The sequence below is a fragment of the Lepidochelys kempii genome, chromosome 25 (assembly GCF_965140285.1).
Source record: "Lepidochelys kempii isolate rLepKem1 chromosome 25, rLepKem1.hap1, whole genome shotgun sequence".
NCBI classification, from domain to species: domain Eukaryota; kingdom Metazoa; phylum Chordata; order Testudines; family Cheloniidae; genus Lepidochelys; species Lepidochelys kempii.
In genome coordinates this window covers 4,129,870-4,150,441 of record NC_136404.1, presented here as the reverse complement: position 1 = coordinate 4,150,441, position 20,572 = coordinate 4,129,870, and the positions used below count along the sequence as shown (strand labels likewise).

At 47.7% G+C, this 20,572-nt stretch overlaps 1 protein-coding gene across 4 annotated transcripts in view; it reads right to left on the bottom strand.

Annotated features, from left to right (window-relative positions):
* RANBP3 (RAN binding protein 3) overlaps positions 1 to 16,931 on the bottom strand; it is a 175,977-nt gene extending 159,046 nt beyond the window's left edge. The window contains exon 1 of one of the 4 annotated variants that reach the window (XM_073324306.2): positions 16,786 to 16,931. In XM_073324306.2, the coding sequence (XP_073180407.1) occupies positions 16,786 to 16,807 (22 nt within the window). In that variant the 5' untranslated portion in view covers positions 16,808 to 16,931. Of the gene's footprint in view, positions 1 to 16,345; positions 16,701 to 16,785 lie in introns of those variants that run through there. The other 3 variants (XM_073324307.2, XM_073324311.2, XM_073324308.2) reach the window with 3 other exon arrangements.
* Between the last annotated feature and the right edge of the window lie 3,641 nt (positions 16,932 to 20,572).

Below are 20,572 nucleotides of genomic sequence, written 5' to 3'. Positions count from 1 at the left end.
TGTCCAGTCTAACTTCAGCTTCCAGCCATTGCATCTTATTATGCCTTTGATCAGCAAAGTTGAAAAGCCCCCACAATCAGATATCTTTTCCATGTGTAACTACTTATCGGGACAGGTATGACAATATCCTGGACAAACGTTACCGAATTAAGTATTTTAGAAGCCATTATATTAAAAATGCATGTTTGTGTGTAATTGTGGGATGCATTCAACATGCCTTGGGAAATGTTGGGAGTATCAAAGAAAACTTTTAAACAGTTGGCTAAAACAAGAATGAACTTTTCAAATTAAGTGGGTTTCCCAGTAATTCTCTAGGGAACCTCCTCCAGTTATACTGAACTCAGCCTTTTGAAGCCTGGCCTAGAGGGGGCAACCTTCGTCTGACTTATTACTTATTCAAGGTGGCTTCAAAGAACAAAAGACAAAAAAGAGTCACACCCAGAGCAATGAGTGTGCTTGTTCTGAGTGGAAGTTATGAACTTGTGACCACAGAAAAACGCCTGTATGCCGTTTGAAGGATTGCTCACCAGCCAGAGCCCTTTCTGGAGTTAGGATGATCTCTGGGAATGTAGGTAAGTTCTTTTATTGTTTTAATATGCTCTCTTTCTCTAGTGCTTTTACCATAAGAAGAAATGTGCTTGCTTAAAAAGAACTGTGTGGTAACTATACTGTATACCATCTCTGAGAAAAAGCAAAGCAGGTCTGCTTAGGCAGTCTGTCTTTTGCAGGGGATATCACAGTATAGTCCAGGGTGGCCAAACCACAGCTTGTGAGCCATATGCGGCTCTTTTACAGTTAAGGTGCAGTTTTCAGGGGCTTCTGCCAGAGATGACTGGTGCCTGCTGAGAGCAGGGGGACACACAATTTAAAGGTTCTCTTCCCCCCCCCACAAAAATAAAGCTCCCTCTGCTCAAAAAAGAAGTGAAATCTTCAGCACAAGGTTCTAATTTACAAAAATGGAACTAACTAAATATAAAACCAGAGTCACTTTTACACATTTTCCCGAGCCTTATACTCCAGATTGTATAAGAGTGGAATGCACTACCTCCTAATTACAAGCAAAGCCAATGCATATTTTCTCAACTGTACAAATGCATGATACAAGTGACAGTTTCTCTGTAAGAACTTGTATAGCAGATTTCCGACACAGTCCAGATGCATCTACTTGACTGAACTGCCACATAACACGTCAGAGACCACACAATCCTAGTCAGTTCTTTACTGCAGCCAAAGTGTTTCTAGCTTTATAGTGCTGTATGCAATTTGTTCTCAAAATTAGGGGATGAATGGGAGAAAAGAGATGAGATTCAAAAAGACAAGAAGAAGAAAATATACAAATGAAAAGAGGAAATAAAGCCTAAAGAAGAGAAAAATTGTGGTGGGGGAAGAATGAATTTAGGGGAACAAGACAAGGATCAGGTAAGGACAGTAGACTGGTAGAGTCATACAAAATACAGTAGAACCTCAGAGTTACAACTGACTGATCACACACACGCACCCTCATTTGGAACCAGAAGTACACAAACAGTCAGCAGAGACGAAAAAAAACAAAAAACAAAAAAACCCACAAATTCGATGACAGGTTTCAGAGTAGCAGCTGTGTTAGTCTGTATTCGCAAAAAGAAAAGGAGTACTAGTGGCACCTTAGAGGCTAACCGATTTATTTAAGCATAAGCTTTCATGAGCTACAGCTCACTTCATCCGATGCGTTCAGTGGAAATGAAGTGAGCTGTAGCTCACGAAAGCTTATGCTTAAATAAATCGGTTAACCTCTAAGGTGCCACTAGTACTCCTTTTCTTTTTACAAATACTATGCAGCACAGTACTGCAATAAATGTAAACTATTAACAAAAATAAAGGGAAAGTTTAAAAAAATTTGACAAGGTAAAGAAACTGTTTCTCTGCTTGTTTCATTTCAACTAAGATGGTTAAAAGCAGCATTTTTCTTCTGCATAGTAAAAAGTTTCAAAGCTGTATTAAGTCAATGTTCAGTTGTAAATTTTTGAAAAAAACACCATAACGTTTTGTTCAGAGTTACGAACATTTCAGAGTTACGAACAACCTCCATTCCCAAGATGTTCATAACTCGGAGGTTCTATTGTAGAAGGAAAATAATTGTTTATCCTAGTACTGTTGTCCCACAATTTGTCCACAGTGTTGTAGGACTCATGAAATAATGTAATTTGTTTATCCATACTAATGAGAAGGCACTAGGATATAGAGGAATGAGTTACATTTTAACTAATTTGGGGTTAGCGAAGAAAGTTTTTCTTTACTCTTCCTTAAAATTCTGGTGAAAAAACAAGAGATATTATCAAAAAATATTTAAAAGGAGGTGTCAGGAAACTGCGTGTGTAGGAAGAAAAGCATATTGGGCTACAATTGGCACCACTTGTTCCTCTGGATTCAAAAAGTTGTTTTCAGTGAAATTAAATGTAGCTAGTGTCTGTTTACAGTGCAAGTAATTTGTTCCAAGTGGTGCCAAAACAAACAGGAAGAAAAAACATCAATTGTAGAGTCTGACCTAAATTTCTGTACAGGGACCGTTTAGTATCCCAATTCATTCCCTTTAATGTATGAGTGATTTGAATGCAAAAGGCACCATATGTATATTCTCTATTATAGACTGCAATGTATATAGACCAAAATCATCAGTTTACACAAGTGCAAATGGCACCTCTGATTACTGGATAGCTATTGCTGGTTGAGAAGAAACAAGAAAAAAGGCTTCAGCTAGTCAGCTCACTCAGGAGAACATACTTGAACTCTCATACTACACAAGATAATCAGAGCAGCTTATTTTTAAATGAACTTGTACGCAACAGTTAGAAGCCAGGCAACTGTCACTACAGGACTATCTGATCACTTTAGTAAAACAATTATTTCAAACTTGCCATTTGTACTGCTTTCACAAAAGGTTGGAAATAATGTAGTCCTTTCTTCTTGACAAAATATTTTTCTTGTGTCTTGAACTGAACCAGAGTTAACAGCTGATTCTGTTTAAACAACTACTTTAAATTTAGGGGGGGGGGGGGGAATGACTTGTTCCTTGCAACCTGAATTAGCCAGCCACCCCAGATCAATACGCACAATGAGAATATAGGGAAATAGTGTAGCTCTTTCACGTCCCCCTTTTTCTTTTTCAAATAAAAATGTATTTCAAATCATATTCAATGATTCAAGATGTAAAAAAGCCTTTGCTGCCAGTATAAACTGGCTATTTGGTTTCAGCTTCTGTTCCCTTTTAGCACTAACATAGACCAAAAGCTTATTTTAAAAGCACAGCTAGTTTTTGCTATACTTTAGAAAAAACAAAAAACAAAAACACCCACACCAGCTTCAGCCCAAGCCACAGATACATCAAATAAAGCAACTGTAACATGTCTGGAAGGGGGGGGGGGGGGGGGAAAGCCAACTTTTAGCCTTAAGTAGGGATCATAAGACGCCCCCCTCCCCAACCCTCACTACTTTCTATTAAAAGTTTAAAAAAACAATTCAAAATGTTATTTTTAAAAAGAACACCTTAAAAGTTAGAATGTTAACTTTTAATGTTACATCCGACACAGTGGGTAGTCACCCACGAAAGCTTATGCTCCAATACGTCTGTAAGTCTGTAAGGTGCCACAGGACTTTGCCAATGTTAACATAGCCTTTATTTCAAAAAAGGGAGTACTTGGGGCACCTTAGAGACTAACAAATTTATTTGAGCATAAGCTTTCATGAGCTACAGCTCACTTCATTGGATGCATTCAGTGGAAAATACAGTGGGGAGATTTATATACATAGAGAACATGAAACAATGGGTGTTACCATACACACTGTAACCAGAGTGATCTAACAAGGTGAGCTATTACCAGCAGGAGAGCGGGGGGGGGGGGGGGTTTGTTGGGGACGTTTTGTACTGATGATCAAGGTGGGCCATTTCCAGCAGTTGACAAGAACGTCTGAGGAACAGTAGGGAGTGGGAGGGGGGATAAACATGGGGAAATAGTTTTACTTTGTGTAATGACCCATCCACTCCCAGTCTCTATTCAAGTCTAAGTTAATTGTATCCAGTTTGCATATTAAATTCCAATTCAGCAGTCTCTCTGAGTCAGTTTTTAAAGCTTTTTTGTTGAAGAATTGCCACTTTTAGGTCTGTAATCGAGTGACCAGAGAGATTGAAGTGTTCTCCGACTGGTTTTTTAATGTTATAATTCTTCACATCTGATTTGTGTCCATTTATTCTTTTACGTAGAGACTGTCCAGTTTGGCCAATGTAAATGGCAGAGGGGCATTGCTGGCATATGATGGCATGTATCATATTGGTAGATGTGCAGGTGAACAAGCCTCTGATAGTGTGGCTGATGTGATCAGGCCCTATGATGGTGTCCCCTGAATGGATACGTGGACACAGTTTGCAAAGGGCTTTGTTGCAATGAGAGGTTCCTGGGTTAGTGGTTCTGTTGTGTGGTTGCTGGTGAGTATTTGCTTCAGGTTGGGGGGCTGTCTGTAGGCAAGGACTGGCCTGTCTCCCAAGATCTGAGAGTGATGGGTCGTCCTTCAGGATACGTTGTAGATCCTTGATGATGCGTTGGAGAGGTTTTAGTTGGGGGCTGAAGGTGACGGTTAGTGGCATTCTGTTATTTTCTTTGTTGGGTCTGTCCTGTAGTAGGTGACTTCTGGGAACTCTTCTGGCTCTATCAATCTGTTTCTTCACTTCAGTAGGTGGGTATTGTAGTTGTAAAAATGCTTCATAGAGAACTTGTAGGTGTTTGTCTCTGTCTGAGGGATTGGAGCAAATGCGGTTGTATCATAGAGCTTGGCCGTAGACAATGGATCATGTGGCGTGGTCTGGATGAAAGCTGGAGGCATGTAAGTAGGAATAGCAGTCAGTAGGTTTCCGGTATAGGGTGGTGTTTATGTGACCATCGTTTATCAGCACTATAATGTCCAGAAAGTGGAGCTCTTGTGTTGACTGGTCCACGCTGAGGTTGATGGTAGGATGGAAATTGTTGAAATCGTGGTGGAATTCCTCAACGGCTTCTTTTCCATGGGTCCAGATGATGAAGATGTCATCAGTGTAGCGCAAGTAGAGTAGGGGCATTAGGGAACAAAAGCTGAGGAAGCATTGTTCTAAGTCAGCCATAAAAATGTTGGCATACTGTGGGGCCATGCGGGTACCCATAGCAGTGCCGCTGATTTGAAGGTATACATTGTCCCCAAATGTGAAATAGTTATGGGTGAGGTCAAAGTCACAAAGTTCAGCCACCAGGTTTGCCGTGACATTATTGGGGATACTGTTCCTGACGGCTTGTAGTCCATCTTTGTGTGGAATGTTGGTGTAGAGGGCTTCTACATCCATAGCGGCCAGGATGGTGTTTTCAGGAAGATCACCGATGGATTGTCGTTTCCTCAGAAGTCAGTGGTGTCTCAAAGATAGCTGGGAGTGCTGGTAGCGTAGCGCCTGAGGAGGGAATCTACATAGCCAGACAATCCTGCTGTAAGGGTGCCAATGCCTGAGATGATGGGGCGTCCAGGATTTCCAGGTTTATGGATCTTGGGTAGCAGATAGAATACCACAGGTCGGGGATCCAGGGGTGTGTCTGTGCAGATTTGTTCTTGTGCTTTTTCAGGGAATTTCTTGAGCAAATGCTGTAGTTTCTTTTGGTAACCCTCAGTGGGATCAGAGGGTAATGGCTTGTAGAAAGTGGTGTTGGAGAGCTGCCTAGCAGCCTTTTGTTCATATTCCGACCTATTCATGATGACAACAGCACCTCCTTTGTCAGCCTTTTTGATTATGATGTCAGAGTTGTTTCTGAGGCTGTGGATGGCATTGTGTTCTGCACGGCTGAGGTAATGGGGCAAGTGATGCTGCTTTTCCACAATTTCAGCCCGTGCACGTCGGCAGAAGCGCTCTATATAGAAGTCCAATCTGTTCTTTCGACCTTCTTTTTGTAATCTTGGTAGAAAGCTCTCTGTGGGTTAGTAAGTTGTTCAGAGGTGTGTTGGAAATATTCCCTGAGTCGGAGGCGTCAAAAATAGGATTCCAGGTCACCACAGAACTGTATCATGTTCGTGGAGGTGGAGGGGCAGAAGGAGAGGCCCCGAGATAGGACAGATTCTTCTGCTGGGCTAAGAGTATAGTTGGATAGATTAACAATATTGTTGGGTGGGTTAAGGGAACCACTGTTGTGGCCCCTTGTGGCATGTAGTAGTTTAGATAGTTTAGTGTCCTTTTTCTTTTGCTTCTCTACAAAGTGTGTGTTGTAAATGTTTTATAACGTCCAGCCATGAGGACGGTTGTGTGGAAGGTATCAGCCACAATATCAGAGTCTCGTTCACCTGCACATCTACCAACGTGATATATGCCATCGTGTGCCAGCAATGCCCCTCTGCTACGTACATTGGTCAAACTGGACAGTCTCTACGTAAAAGAATAAATGGACACAAATCAGAAGTCAAAAACTATAACATTCAAAAACCAGTCGGAGAACACTTCAATCTCTCTGGTCACGCGATTACAGACCTAAAAGTGGCAATACTTCAACAAAAAAATTCAGAAACAGACTCCAACGAGAGACTGCTGAATTGGAATTTAATATGCAAACTGGATACAGTTAACTTAGGCTTGAATAAAGACTGGGAGTGGATGGGTCATTACACAAAGTAAAACTATTTCCCCATGTTTATTCACCCCCCACCCCCCACCGTTCCTCAGACGTTCTTGTCAACTGCTGGAAATGACCCACCTTGATTATCACTACAAAAGGCCTCCATTTTCAAATATATTGATTTTAATTACAATACAGAATACAAAGTTTACAGTGCTCACTTTGCAAGTATTTGTAATAAAAATAATATACTGTAAAAATTATAAATAGTATTTTTCAATTCACCTCATACAAGTACTGTAGTGCAATCTCTATCATGAAAGTGCAACTTACAAATATAGATTTGTTACATAACTGCACTGAAAAACAAAACAATGTACAACTTTAGAGCCTGCAAGTCCACTCAGTCCTAGTTCTTGTTCATCCAATTGCTAAGACAAACAAATCTGTTTACATTTACGGGAGATAATGCTGCCCGCTTCTTGTCTACAATGTCAGCTGAAAGTGAGAACAGGCATTCGCATGTCAATTTTGTAGCCAGCATTGCAAGGTATTTACATACTAGATATGTTAACATTCATATGGAATGATGGCCAAAGCACGAAGAGGCAAAGGACATGCTTCCATGCTGATGACCCTCATTAAAAAAATAATGCATTAATTAAATTTGTGACTGAACTCTTAGGGGGAGAATTCTATGCCTCCTGCTGTTTTACTGGCATTCTGCCATATATTCCATGTTATAGCAGTCTTGGATGATAACCCAGCACATGGTCTTCATTTTAAAAACACTTTCACTGCAGATTTGACAAAATGCAAAGAAGGTATCTATGTAAGATTTCTAAGGATAGCTACAGCACTCAACCCAAGGTTTAAGAATCTGAAGTGCTGTCCATGCTTTTAGAAGTCTTAAAAGAGCAACACTCCGATGCAAAAACCACAGAACCCGAACCACCAAAAAAGAAAATCAACCTTTTGCTGGTGGCATCTGACTCAAATGATGAAAGTGAACAGGCTAATGGCATTTTGAGCTGTATAAGTAGGAGCACTGCCAGCAGATCAAGGGACATGATCATTCCCCTCTATTCAACATTGGTGAGGCCTCATCTGGAGTACTGTGTCCACTTTTGGGCCCTACACTACAAGAAAGATGTGGATAAATTGGAAAGTCCAGGGGAGGGCAACAAAAATTATTAGGGGGCTGGGGCATACGATTTATGAGGAGAGGCTTAGGGCACTGGGATTATTTAGTCTGCAGAAGAGAAGAATGAGGGGGATTTGATAGCTGCTTTCAACTACCTGAAAGGGGGTTCCAAAGAGGATGGATCTAGACTGTTCTCAGTAAGAAAATGAGGACTTGTGGCACCTTAGAGACTAACCAATTTATTAGAGCATAAGCTTTCGTGAGCTACAGCTCACTTCCTCAGATGCATATCGTGGAAACTGCAGCAGGCTTTATATATACACAGAGAATATGAAACAATACCTATTCCCACCCCACTGTCCTGCTGGTAATAGCTTATCTAAAGTGATTTCCAGCACAAATTCAGGTTTTCTCACCCTCCACCCCCCCACACAAATTCACTCTCCTGCTGGTGATAGCCCATCCAAAGTGACAACTCTTTACACAATGTGCATGACAATCAAGCTGGGCTATTTCCTGCATAAATCCAGGTTCTCACATCCAGCAGGAGAGTGAGTTTGTGTGTGTATGGGGGTGGGGGGGATGTGAGAACCTGGATTTATGCAGGAAATAGCCCAGCTTGATTGTCATGCACATTGTGTAAAGAGTTGTCACTTTGGATGGGCTATCACCAGCAGGAGAGTGAATTTGTGTGGGGGGGTGGAGGGTGAGAAAACCTGGATTTGTGCTGGAAATCACTTTAGATAAGCTATTACCAGCGGGACAGTGGGGTGGGAATAGGTATTGTTTCATATTCTCTGTGTATATATAAAGCCTGCTGCAGTTTCCACGATATGCATCTGAGGAAGTGAGCTGTAGCTCACGAAAGCTTATGCTCTAAAAAATTGGTTAGTCTCTAAGGTGCCACAAGTCCTCCTTTTCTTTTTGCGAATACATACTAACACGGCTGTTACTCTGAAACTGTTCTCAGTGGTAGCAGATGACAGAATGAGGAGTAAAGGACTCAAGTTGCAGTGGGGGAGGTTCAGGTTGCATGTTAGGAAACCTCTCTCACTAGGAGGGTGGTGAAACACTGGAATGTGTTACCTAGGGAGGTGGTGGAATCTCCTTCCTTAGAAGTTTTTAAGGTCAGGCTTGACAAAGCCCTGGTTGGGATGATTTAGCTGTGGATTGATCCTGCTTTGAGCAGGGGGTTGGACTAGATGACCTCCTGAAGTCACTTCCAACCCTGACATTCTATGCATCAGTCCGCACTGCTTTAGATAGTTATCGAGCAGAATCCATGATCAGCATGGACGCATGTCCTCTGGAATGATAGTTGAAGCATGAAGGGACATATGAATCTTTAGTGCATCTGGCACATAAATATCTTGCAATGAAGGTGTCAAGGTTCCTTCCCCACTCTGAACTCTACGGTACAGATGTGGGGACCCGCATGAAAGACCCCCTAAGCTTATTTCTACCAGCTTAGGTTAAAAACTTCCCCAAGGCACAAATTCTTCCTTGTCCTTGGACGGTATCGCTACCACTACCACCACCACGTGAGTTAGACAAAGATTCAAGGAAAAGAACCACTTGGGAATTCCTGTTCCCAAAAATATCCCCCCCCCCCCCGCCCCTTCACCCCCTTTCCTGGGGAGGCTTGAGAATAATATACCAACCAAATAGGTTAACAAGGTGAGCACAGACCAGCACCTTGGGTTTTTAGGGCACTAAAAACCCATCAGGTTCTTAAAAGCGGAACTTTATTATAAAGAAAGAGTAAAAGAAGCACCTCCATAAAATCAGGATGGAAGGTAATTTTACAGGTTAATCAGATTCAAAAACACAGAAAATTCCCCTCTAGGCAAAACTTTAAAAGTTACCAAACAAAACAAAACACACAAAAATAAACCTCCCTCTTATCCTAGGGAAAATTCACAAGCTAAAACAGAAGATAATTTAACGCATTTCCTTCCTATTACTTACAATTTGTAATCTTAGATGCTTAGTTCAGGTATGGCTTTAGGAGATCTATTTTCCCTGTCCTGGTTCCTCATTGTCCCAGAGACAACACAAAGAAGCACAAAACAAAAACCTTCCCCCACAGATTTTAAAGTAACTTCTCTCCTTATTGATTCTTTTGGTCAGGTGCCAACCAGGTTACCTAAGCTTCTAAACCCTTTACAGGTAAAGGAGGGATTTTATGCTACCCTTAGCTGTATGTTTATGCCAGCCGGCTACAACAGTGTCATAAGAGCGCCTGTTCTCACTGTCAGGTGACAATGTAAACAAGAAGCGGGCAGCTTTATCTCCTGCAAATATAAAACAAACTTTTACAGTGATTGGCTGAACAAGAAGTAGGACTGAGTGGACTTTCAAGCTCTAGGTTTTACATTGTTTTGGTTTTGAGTGCAGTCTTTTTTGTACGCAATTCTACATTTTTATGTTCAGCTTCCATGATAAGGAGATTGCACTACAGTACTTGTATTAGGTGAATTGAAAAATACTATTTCTTTTTTACAGCACAGATATTTGTAATCAAACATATAAAGTGAGCACTGTACACTCTGTATGCTGTGTTGTAATTGAAATATATTTGAAAATGCAGAAAACATCCAAAATATTAAAACTAATAGTATTCTATTATTGTTTAACAGCGCAATTCATTGCACTGTTAAACGATTAAAAAAATTAATCGCGATTGACAGCCCTAATTCAGTATTTGACTTCATATCTGATAGCTAACTGGTACAAAGCCAGCATGAGAAGAACAAAATAATGTTGTTCATAGGCCCTACAAAAGCTAGCAGTCTCTTGAGTGTTTCAGTAAGAGGACAACTGAGCATTTGGAGAGTGGTTTGTTTTAACAGATACACATTTAGATTCCAAACATTTTGTTCCTCTCGCCACAAAAATCAGATCGCAACTTTAAGGTAGGTCAAACTACACATTTAAAGTCAAAACAGAAATAAAATCACTGTAACACAGATTTGGCACAAAATCAATATCACAGTTTTGAAAACAAGTGTTACAGATTTTTGTTGGTTCTATGTTTTAATTTATTCAGAGATGAAAAAACTTCTGCTCTTTGCCTATGATCATGATCTGTAGTTCTTTGACTGCCAAGTGCAGTGATTATATGTGCATAACAATCAAGATCTCCAATATCCATGCTCAGGTCAAATTCATGAATTTGAAAAAATAGTTGGAGAATGGAAATGGTGCAGATATCCAGTGCTGAAGATGTAAATACCCAGGCAACAATCCAGACTCAACTAAGGTGCAGCCACTTATTCTAAGAAGTCAGCTCCTATTCTGGAGAAGAGCATGAAACTAACCAAAGAATCTCTAAGGTCCTGAGTGTAAGATACTTTCTGTCCTTTAGAGAGTGATTCCTGGAGCATTTTCAGGAACAATGGTATTATACTAGTAGTAATTACTCTTTAAATCTATTAGTACTACATATGTTTAAACTATAAATAGGGCCCTTCATTTTCGGTTTTTATTTTATTCATTTTTTTTGCAGGAATTTATCGGTGTTTATTATAACAGGTAAAAATCGGTGGAAAAAAATTATTAACTCTTCTGGGTAAATACCAGGGTTTATTTTGGTAGATGGAAGGACAGTGGGGAAAAAAAATTTAGTAGATTAATGCTTTGATGACTGGAATTCAATGTTGTTTGCTGCAGAACTAAAACAGAACTCAGAACACAATGCCACCTCTGAGTTTAAGAAAACTATAAGAAAAGAAAAAGGAGTACTTGTGGCACCTTAGAGACTAACCAATTTATTTGAGCATAAACTTTTGTGAGCTACAGCTCACTTCATCGGATGCATTCAGTGGAAAAGAAAACTTTCATTTGAATAAACAGTTTACTATTATAGACTTAGAACTAATAGCCTATAAATATTTACATTTAATAATTGGGCCACACCATTTACAGTGCATACACCCAACTTCACCCTTTTCTCCTGTTTCTTTTTTAAACTTTTGAATACTTCCTTGTGTCCTGAAAACTATTCTGATACAGATTTTCATTTTCTTCCTACTTTAGTGGCTCAGATCTTTAAATCATTTTCTGCTAACAGCTTAAAATGTGTATGTGGTAGTTCAGATGTGCACATACTTCAGCGCTTGTGTGTCTGTTTATTGTGTGTATCTTTTAGACCAGTGATCACCAACCCGTCGATTGTGATCGACTGGTCGATCCTGGACCCTCTGCCAGTCGATTGTGATCTCCGGGCTGCTAAAAGTCCGGTGGCTTGCTGCTGGCACATCTCTATGGCCCCTGGAAGGAGGAAGGATGGGGAGGTGACTGCAGCACCGTCCCTGCAGCTCCCATTAGCTGGGAACCAGCCAATGGGAGCTGCAGGGGTGGCGCTTGTGGACAGAGGCAACGCACAGAGATCCGCTGCCCTCCTGCCCCACAGGGGTCTGCAGAGATGTGCCAGCCAGCAGCCAGCTGCTTCCGGGAGCTACATAGGACCAGGGCAGGCAGGCAGGCAGACCGGCAGACCTGCCTGAGCCCCGCTGCGCCATGGATCAGAAGTCGCCTGTGGTAAGCGCCTCCCAGCCAGAGCCTGCACCTTGCCCCTCCTGCACCCCAACCCCCTGCCCTAGGCTCAGCCAATGCACACCCCATAGTTGAGAACGTTACACTGATTTGTGACAATCCCTGAAGGATTTTGGATCTATAAACCACAAATGACACTAATAAAAAGTAAAACTCATGAAATGTCCGATGGATTCTAGGAGATTAGGTGCAGTGTGACTATATGACCCCTGCACACAAACTCCCTCCCAGAGCATGCAGCCCTCTCTCTTCACCCCAACCCCCTCGGCCCAGGCTCAGCGAGGAGCCCCCTCCCTCCCACACACTGAACCCCTTTGCCCCAGTCCAGAGCCTGCACTCCCTCCTGCACCCCAACCCCCTGCCCTAGCCTGGTGAAAGTGAGTGAGGGTGGTGGAGAGCAAGTGATGGAGAGAAGGGGGAATGGAGTGAGCAGGGCAAGGCCTTGTGGAAGGGGATCCTTGGTTGACCTTTCATTCAAAAAGTGATCGTGTGTAAAAAGGCTAGAGACCACTGCTCCAGACTGATACTTCAGATAGCTTTGCATATACAAACAGACTAATGTATTGTCCTAATACATATCTCATGCAATGTATTGTATTTTCCTAATAAAACATGTTATTTTTATATATTTGAATGATACAAAAGTAGGGTGAAAATTAAAAAACTAATACTTTTTATAAAAACAGGATTTTTTTTTGGTAAAAATTGGTTTAAACTGAAACAAAAGGGCATAACTGTAAGTACCATGGAAAGCTACTCAACTTCCTGTCACAAGCATATTCACATAAATCAATCTTGAAAGTTTGTTAGAGGAGAATTCATCAAAACAAGTGTCAGGGAGCACTAACCCAGTCATCTTAGAAGAGAGACATTACTGTAGTACCTAGGCGTGGTAGTCATGGAAGAGGACCCCATTGTGCTAGGCACTGTATAAATACAGAATAAGACGACAGTCCCTGCCCTAAAGAGCTTACAATGTAAGTATAAAACAGAACACAGATGGATCAAGACAGAGGGGTACAAGGAAACCACAAGGCAAAATTGGTCACAATAGGCAGTTGCCTCAGCATGCCAGCAGCCTAAAAGTGGTCACGTTTTTTGTACACTGAAAGGAGAGCGTTACGGAGAGTTTTGAATGAGGTTAATGACAGAGCTTTGTGGATTTTTACAGGGAGTTCCTCCAAGCATGAGGAAAAATATGGAAGAAGGCATGAAGGTGCTTGTTTGAACATTTAATGAGTGGGTGATGGAGGGTGGCATCATGCCTAATCCGAGCTGGGAATCTACATCTCAGTCTGCATGAGAAATGATAGGTATGGTGGGGAGAGGCCATAAAAGGCCTTCAAAGTAAAGGTAAGTTCTGTTCAATGCAACAAAGAAGAGGAAGCCAATCGAGGGATGCAAGGAGAGCACAATAGGATAAGAAAATGACTTTTGCAGCAGCATTCTGAATGGATGTGAGCAGTACAAGATTGCATTCATCAAAGCCAGAGAAGAGGACATTAATCAAGATGAGACTTGTAGCAGTGCAGATGGATAGGAAAGGCCTTATCTTAGAGACATTATGCAGAAAGAACCGACAAAATGTAGATATAGCCTGGATATGAGGACCTAGACAGAGGTCCAAGTTAAAGATGATACCAAGCTCATGGACCTGAGTGACAGTCGGATGGTGTTGTCCAGTGATCAAGAAAGGTAGTGGTGGTGGAGACTAAGAGCTCCGTTATAGTCATCTTAAGCTTGAGTTGATGGCTAGACATCCACAAAAAAGAGGTTAGAGAGAGACCGATCTGGAGTAGAGAGGCAGATCTGCAAGTCATCAACATAGAGACACTAGTTGAATTTGTGTTTGAGGATGAGATGACCCAGAGATAAAATGTAGAGGGAGAAGAGAAGGGACCAAGGACAGAGCCCTGTAACCTGCCCACTGAAAGTCAGTGAGCAGATAAGGAGGATTCTCCAAAGTTCATGCTAAAGAAGCTATTAGAGAAGTAGGAGAAGAATCATGAGAGGCCAGATATTATAAAAGTTAAGGGATGTCAAGAAGAGCGTGGTCTGTATTGAAAGCAGCTGACAGACTGAGAATGAGGATGAAGCACTGGTTTTGAGCTTTGACTAGGAAGAGGTCAAAGACTTTGGGGAGAGTGGTTTCAATGGAGCGCAAGGGGCAGAAGCCAGACTGGAGAGGACCTAGGATTCACAGAGTCTAAGGCCATAAGTGACACTATGATCATCTAGTTTGACTTCCTGCACTGGATGGATCTGCAGGTCAGGAACTCCAAACAACTCATTCAATGATCTTCTGAAAAGAAGGAATAAGGTATGGCAGCTGGAGAAGCAAAGCAAGGTATGGCAGCTGGAGAAGCTGGCCCAGGGATGTGTCACATATCAAGGTTATTTAACAAACCACATTAAGTATCTACACTACTTATTTGCAGTAACATTACCTTAAAGATAGTAAAATGAGAAAGACAAATATAATTAGCTAAGACTAACATTAAACCCATTGAAACCTACATTTTTATTTGCGTAGCATTCAGTTACCTGAAATGCCAAAAAGAGAGGTGACTTCTACACACGCACACACACTTTCTATCCCTAGAAGCCTCGACCTTCTTTACATTACTCTGAAGGGCACAGTGCAAGACATTAAAAATACATTTCTCTCTATTATCTGTATGTTTTTGCTTGGTTTCCAACTTTGATTTTAGTGCTTACCCTAGGGCACACTGACATAATGCTTCACAGTTTATGTTATGTTAAAGTTTTCTATGTATCTTCTACTTTGGAGATACACATTAAGGCCATGTCCACACTGCGCACCTTACAACAGTACGGCTCTGCCACTGCAGCCACGTCATTATAAAGTGTGCTGTGTGGTTGCTCTTTATCGCCAGGAGTAAAACCACCTCCAAAAAGGGGGGGTAGAGGGGGCGGGTATCTTCGTCCCTGGGAGCACGCTTCCGCAGATGAAGCGCTGTCCACACCAGCACTTTACATTCCTAAAAGTTTTCTCGTTCAGGCGGGTGTTTTTTCACACACCCTGAGCAACAAAAGTTTTAGAAATGAAAGTGCCAGTGCAGACAAACCCTAAGACCTATAGAGGGCATACTCCCATCCTTTCCTAAAACTCCTTGGGAAGAAGGGATAAAACCAATTCCCTTGCCCTCACAAATTTATGTCTATACAAAAGATGCCTAAATTTCCCCTAACCTTACAAAGCATATTTCTTAAGTGCTAGACATAAGCGTGGACACAGCACTGAAAACAACAGCTGAAATGAAGATTTCACAGCACTACTATATAGACAGGCCAGGGACGGGGCATAGGGACGTGGTACCTGAACACTGCCTAGAAAGGGGTGAAATATCAGGAGGCACCTAATCCCAAACTGGTGAGAAGTACTGAGCTTGCTTCTTTTCAAATTTTTGGGGTTCAAGTGATAATTAAGCAAGCAGCAGCTCTCAAGGGTCTCTTTTACATTGCTATGTAACTTTGCACCATGAACTAAACTGGGTGACTAATGGAAACATACATGTATGTTTTGTTCACTTTCTGAATGTACACATGCATACCTACCAAGCAAGCTAGACTCTCTACAAAGGGATGTAGTTATCATCCTACATCGGGGGTTTTAGTAGCAAAAGAACAGCTTTGCTCCTGGGACAGTAATAAATAACACTCACCTCAAGAAGAAAAGGAGTACTTGTGGCACCTTAGAGACTAACCAATTTATCTGAGCATAAGCTTTCGTGAGCTACAGCTCACTCACTTCATCGGATGCATACTGTGGAAAGTGTAGAAGAGGTGTATGGTAAGGAGAGTGATCACTTTAGATAAGCTATTACCAGCAGGAGAGTGGGGTGGGAGGAGGTATTTTTTCATCTTGTGTGTGCATATAAAAAGATCTTCTACACTTTCCACAGTATGCATCCGATGAAGTGAGCTGTAGCTCACGAAAGCTTATGCTCAAATAAATTGGTTAGTCTCTAAAGTGCCACAAGTCCTCCTTTTCTTTTTGCGAATACAGACTAACACGGCTGTCACTCACCTCAAGGGGACTTCCGTACCAGCAGGCCGGCAGACAAGGACTCAGTAGACAGCCCCTGACCCGCACACCCTACACCAATAGGCCTGTACCCACGCCGACTCCCAACCCCCCGAGTTCCGTCACCCCCATGCTTTCGCCTCCTCAAGAGCCAACCCCTGACAGGCCCGGCCCACGTGCCTGCCCCATGGCGGATGTCAGCGACCTCCCCCGTGGGCGGGAGAGCAGGGAAATAACCGGCCCCACTTAGGCCCAGCCGCTCCCTTTGTCCAGTGGCTCCCTCCGCGGTAGCCGGGACTGGAGGAGGCGGCAGGGAGGAGGAAATCCCCGACAGGGCCCATGGAGCTCCCCCCCAGGCTATGCCAGGCCGGCTGCAGCCCACAGCCCACCCGGCCCAGACTCTTTCCTCCGCACAGCTGCGATCCCGACCGCGTCCCCCCTACCTTCGTTCGCTAAATCCGCCATTTTACTTCCTCAATCACTCCCAGAGTGCAGCGCGCGGCAAGCCGGACACCGACTTACAACAGACACAGCGATGGAGCGCATGCGCGGCGTGTCCCGCGCCCCAGTCAAGACAGGAGACACAGCGCATGCTCCGTTGGACATGGCTCCTCACTGTCGTAGTACGCATGCTCTGACAACAACAGTTCTCTTCATTCCGCTGCTCACGGTTAGAAAAATAGTGCGCCTGCGCCAAACCCACCCGCTACAGGAATATCAGAGACTCTGAGGGAGGCGTGGAGTCCGACTCCGCATTCAGAGGAACATGGAGCATGCGCACAAATACACACTCCACAGTTCCTAAACCCCCAAGCCACATAATATCCCTCCCCGCCTCTGCCCTCGGGCCAGGGCGGGGCGCAGAGGCTCAGGCGTGTGACTGCCCTGCTCCAGCCACGCCCAGAGGCACCGCTACCACAGCGCGGCCGAGGCCCTAAAGACCCCGCCCCCCCTCGGCTCTTTCCCGCCACCTTCCTCCACAGGCCACCTCACCGCCCCCCCCCTGGGGTACCTCACCTCCCGCTCCAGCACCCCGCCCCCCCTCGGCTCCTCCCCGCCCCCTTCCTCCACAGCCACCTCCCTGCCCCCCTGGGTACCTCACCCCCACCTCCAGCACCCCGCCCCCCTCGGCTCCTCCCTGCCACCTTCCTCCACAGCCACCTCCCCGCCCCCCTGGGTAACTCACCTCCCGCCTTCCCCCATAGCCACCTCCCCACCCCCCTCGGCTCCTCCCCGCCACCTTCCTCCACAGCCACCTCCCCGCCCCCCTGGGTACCTCACCCCCCACCTCCAGCACCCCCGCCCCCCCTCGGCTCCTCCCCGCCCACCTTCCTCCACAGCCACCTCCCTGCCCCCCTGGGTACCTCACCCCCACCTCCAGCACCCCGCCCCCCTCGGTACCTCACCCCCACCTTTCTCCACAGCCACCTCCCCCGCCCCCCTGGGTACCTCACACCCCCACCTCCAGCACCCCGCCCCCCTCGGCTCCTCCCTGCCACCTTCCTCCACACGCCACCTCCCCGCCCCCCTGGGTACCTCACCCCCACCTCCAGCACCCCGCCCCCCCTCGGCTCCTCCCCGCCACCTTCCTCCACAGCCACCTCCCCGCCCCCCCCTGGGTAACCTCACCCCCACCTCCAGCACCCCGCCCCCCTCGGTACCTCACCCCCGCCTTTCTCCACAGCCACCTCCCCGCCCCCCTGGGTACCCTCACCCTCCCGCCTTCCCCCATAGCCACCTCCCCACCCCCCTCGGCTCCCTCCCCGCCACCTTCCTCCACAGCCACCTCCCCGCCCCCCTGGGTACCTCACCCCCACCTCCAGCACCCCGCCCCCCTCGGTACCTCACCCCCACCTTTCTCCACAGCCACCTCCCTGCCCCCCTGGGTACCTCACCCCCACCTCCAGCACCCCGCCCCCCTCGGTACCTCACCCCCGCCTTTCTCCACAGCCACCTCCCCGCCCCCCTGGGTACCTCACCTCCCGCCTTCTCCCATAGCCCACCTCCCCGCCCCCCCTCGGCTCCTCCCCGCCACCTTCCTCCACAGCCACCTCCCCGCCCCCCTGGGTACCCTCACCCCCACCTCCAGCACCCCGCCCCCCCTCGGCTCCTCCCTGCCACCTTCCTCCACAGCCACCTCCCCGCCCCCCTGGGTACCTCACCTCCCGCCTTCTCCCATAGCCACCTCCCCGCCCCCCTCGGCTCCTCCCCGCCACCTTCCTCCACAGCCACCTCCCCGCCCCCCTGGGGTACCCTCACCCCCACCTCCAGCACCCCGCCCCCCTCGGCTCCTCCCTGCCACCTTCCTCCACAGCCACCTCCCCGCCCCCCTGGGTAACTCACCTCCCGCCTTCCCCCATAGCCACCTCCCCACCCCCCTCGGCTCCTCCCCGCCACCTTCCTCCACAGCCACCTCCCCGCCCCCCTGGGTACCTCACCCCCACCTCCAGCACCCCGCCCCCCTCGGCTCCTCCCCGCCACCTTCCTCCACAGCCACCTCCCTGCCCCCCTGGGTACCTCACCCCCACCTCCAGCACCCCGCCCCCCTCGGTACCTCACCCCCACCTTTCTCCACAGCCACCTCCCCGCCCCCCTGGGTACCTCACCCCCACCTCCAGCACCCCGCCCCCCTCGGCTCCTCCCTGCCACCTTCCTCCACAGCCACCTCCCCGCCCCCCTGGGTACCTCACCCCCACCTCCAGCACCCCGCCCCCCTCGGCTCCTCCCTGCCACCTTCCTCCACAGCCACCTCCCCGCCCCCCTGGGTACCTCACCTCCACCTCCAGCACCCCGCCCCCCTCGGCTCCTCCCCGCCACCTTCCTCCACAGCCACCTCCCCGCCCCCCCTGGGTACCTCACCCCCACCTCCAGCACCCCGCCCCCCTCGGCTCCTCCCCGCCCCCCTGGGTACCTCACCCCCACCTCCAGCACCCCGCCCCCCCTCGGTACCTCACCCCCACCTTTCTCCACAGCCACCTCCCTGCCCCCCTGGGTACCTCACCCCCACCTCCAGCACCCCGCCCCCCTCGGTACCTCACCCCCCGCCTTTCTCCACAGCCACCTCCCCGCCCCCCTGGGTACCTCACCTCCCGCCTTCTCCCATAGCCACCTCCCCGCCCCCCTCGGCTCCTCCCCGCCACCTTCCTCCACAGCCACCTCCCCGCCCCCCTGGGTACCTCACCCCCACCTCCAGCACCCCGCCCCTCTCGGCTCCTCCCTGCCACCTTCCTCCACAGCCACCTCCCTGCCCCCCCTGGGTACCTCACCTCCCGCCTTCTCCCATAGCCACCTCCCCGCCCCCCTCGGCTCCTCCCCGCCACCTTCCTCCACAGCCACCTCCCCGCCCCCCCTGGGTACCTCACCCCCACCTCCAGCACCCCGCCCCCCCTCGGTACCTCACCCCCACCTTTCTCCACAGCCACCTCCCTGCCCCCCTGGGTACCTCACCCCCACCTCCAGCACCCCGCCCCCCTCGGTACCTCACCCCCCGCCTTTCTCCACAGCCACCTCCCCGCCCCCCTGGGTACCTCACCTCCCGCCTTCCCCCATAGCCACCTCCCCGCCCCCCCTCAGCTCCTCCCTGCCACCTTCCTCCACAGCCATCTCCCCGCCCCCCTGGGTACCTCACCTCCCGCCTTCTCCCATAGCCACCTCCCCGCCCCCCTAGGCTCCTCCCCGCCACCTTCCTCCACAGCCACCTCCCCGCCCCCCTGGGTACCTCACCCCCACCTCCAGCACCCCGCCCCCCTCGGCTCCTCCCTGCCACCTTCCTCCACAGCCACCTCCCCGCCCCCCTGGGTACCTCACCTCCCGCCTTCCCCCATAGCCACCTCCCCGCCCCCCTCGGCTCCTCCCTGCCACCTTCCTCCACAGCCACCTCCCCGCCCCCCCTGGGTACCTCACCCCCACCTCCAGCACCCCGCCCCCCTCGGTACCTCACCCCCGCCTTTCTCCACAGCCACCTCCCCGCACCCCCTGGGTACCTCACCTCCCGCCTTCCCCCATAGCCACCTCCCCGCCCCCCTCGGCTCCTCCCTGCCACCTTCCTCCACAGCCACCTCCCCGCCCCCCTGGGTACCTCACCCCCACCTCCAGCACCCCGCCCCCCTCGGTACCTCACCCCCGCCTTTCTCCACAGCCACCTCCCCGCCCCCCTGGGTACCTCACCTCCCGCCTTCCCCCATAGCCACCTCCCCGCCCCCCTCGGCTCCTCCCTGCCACCTTCCTCCA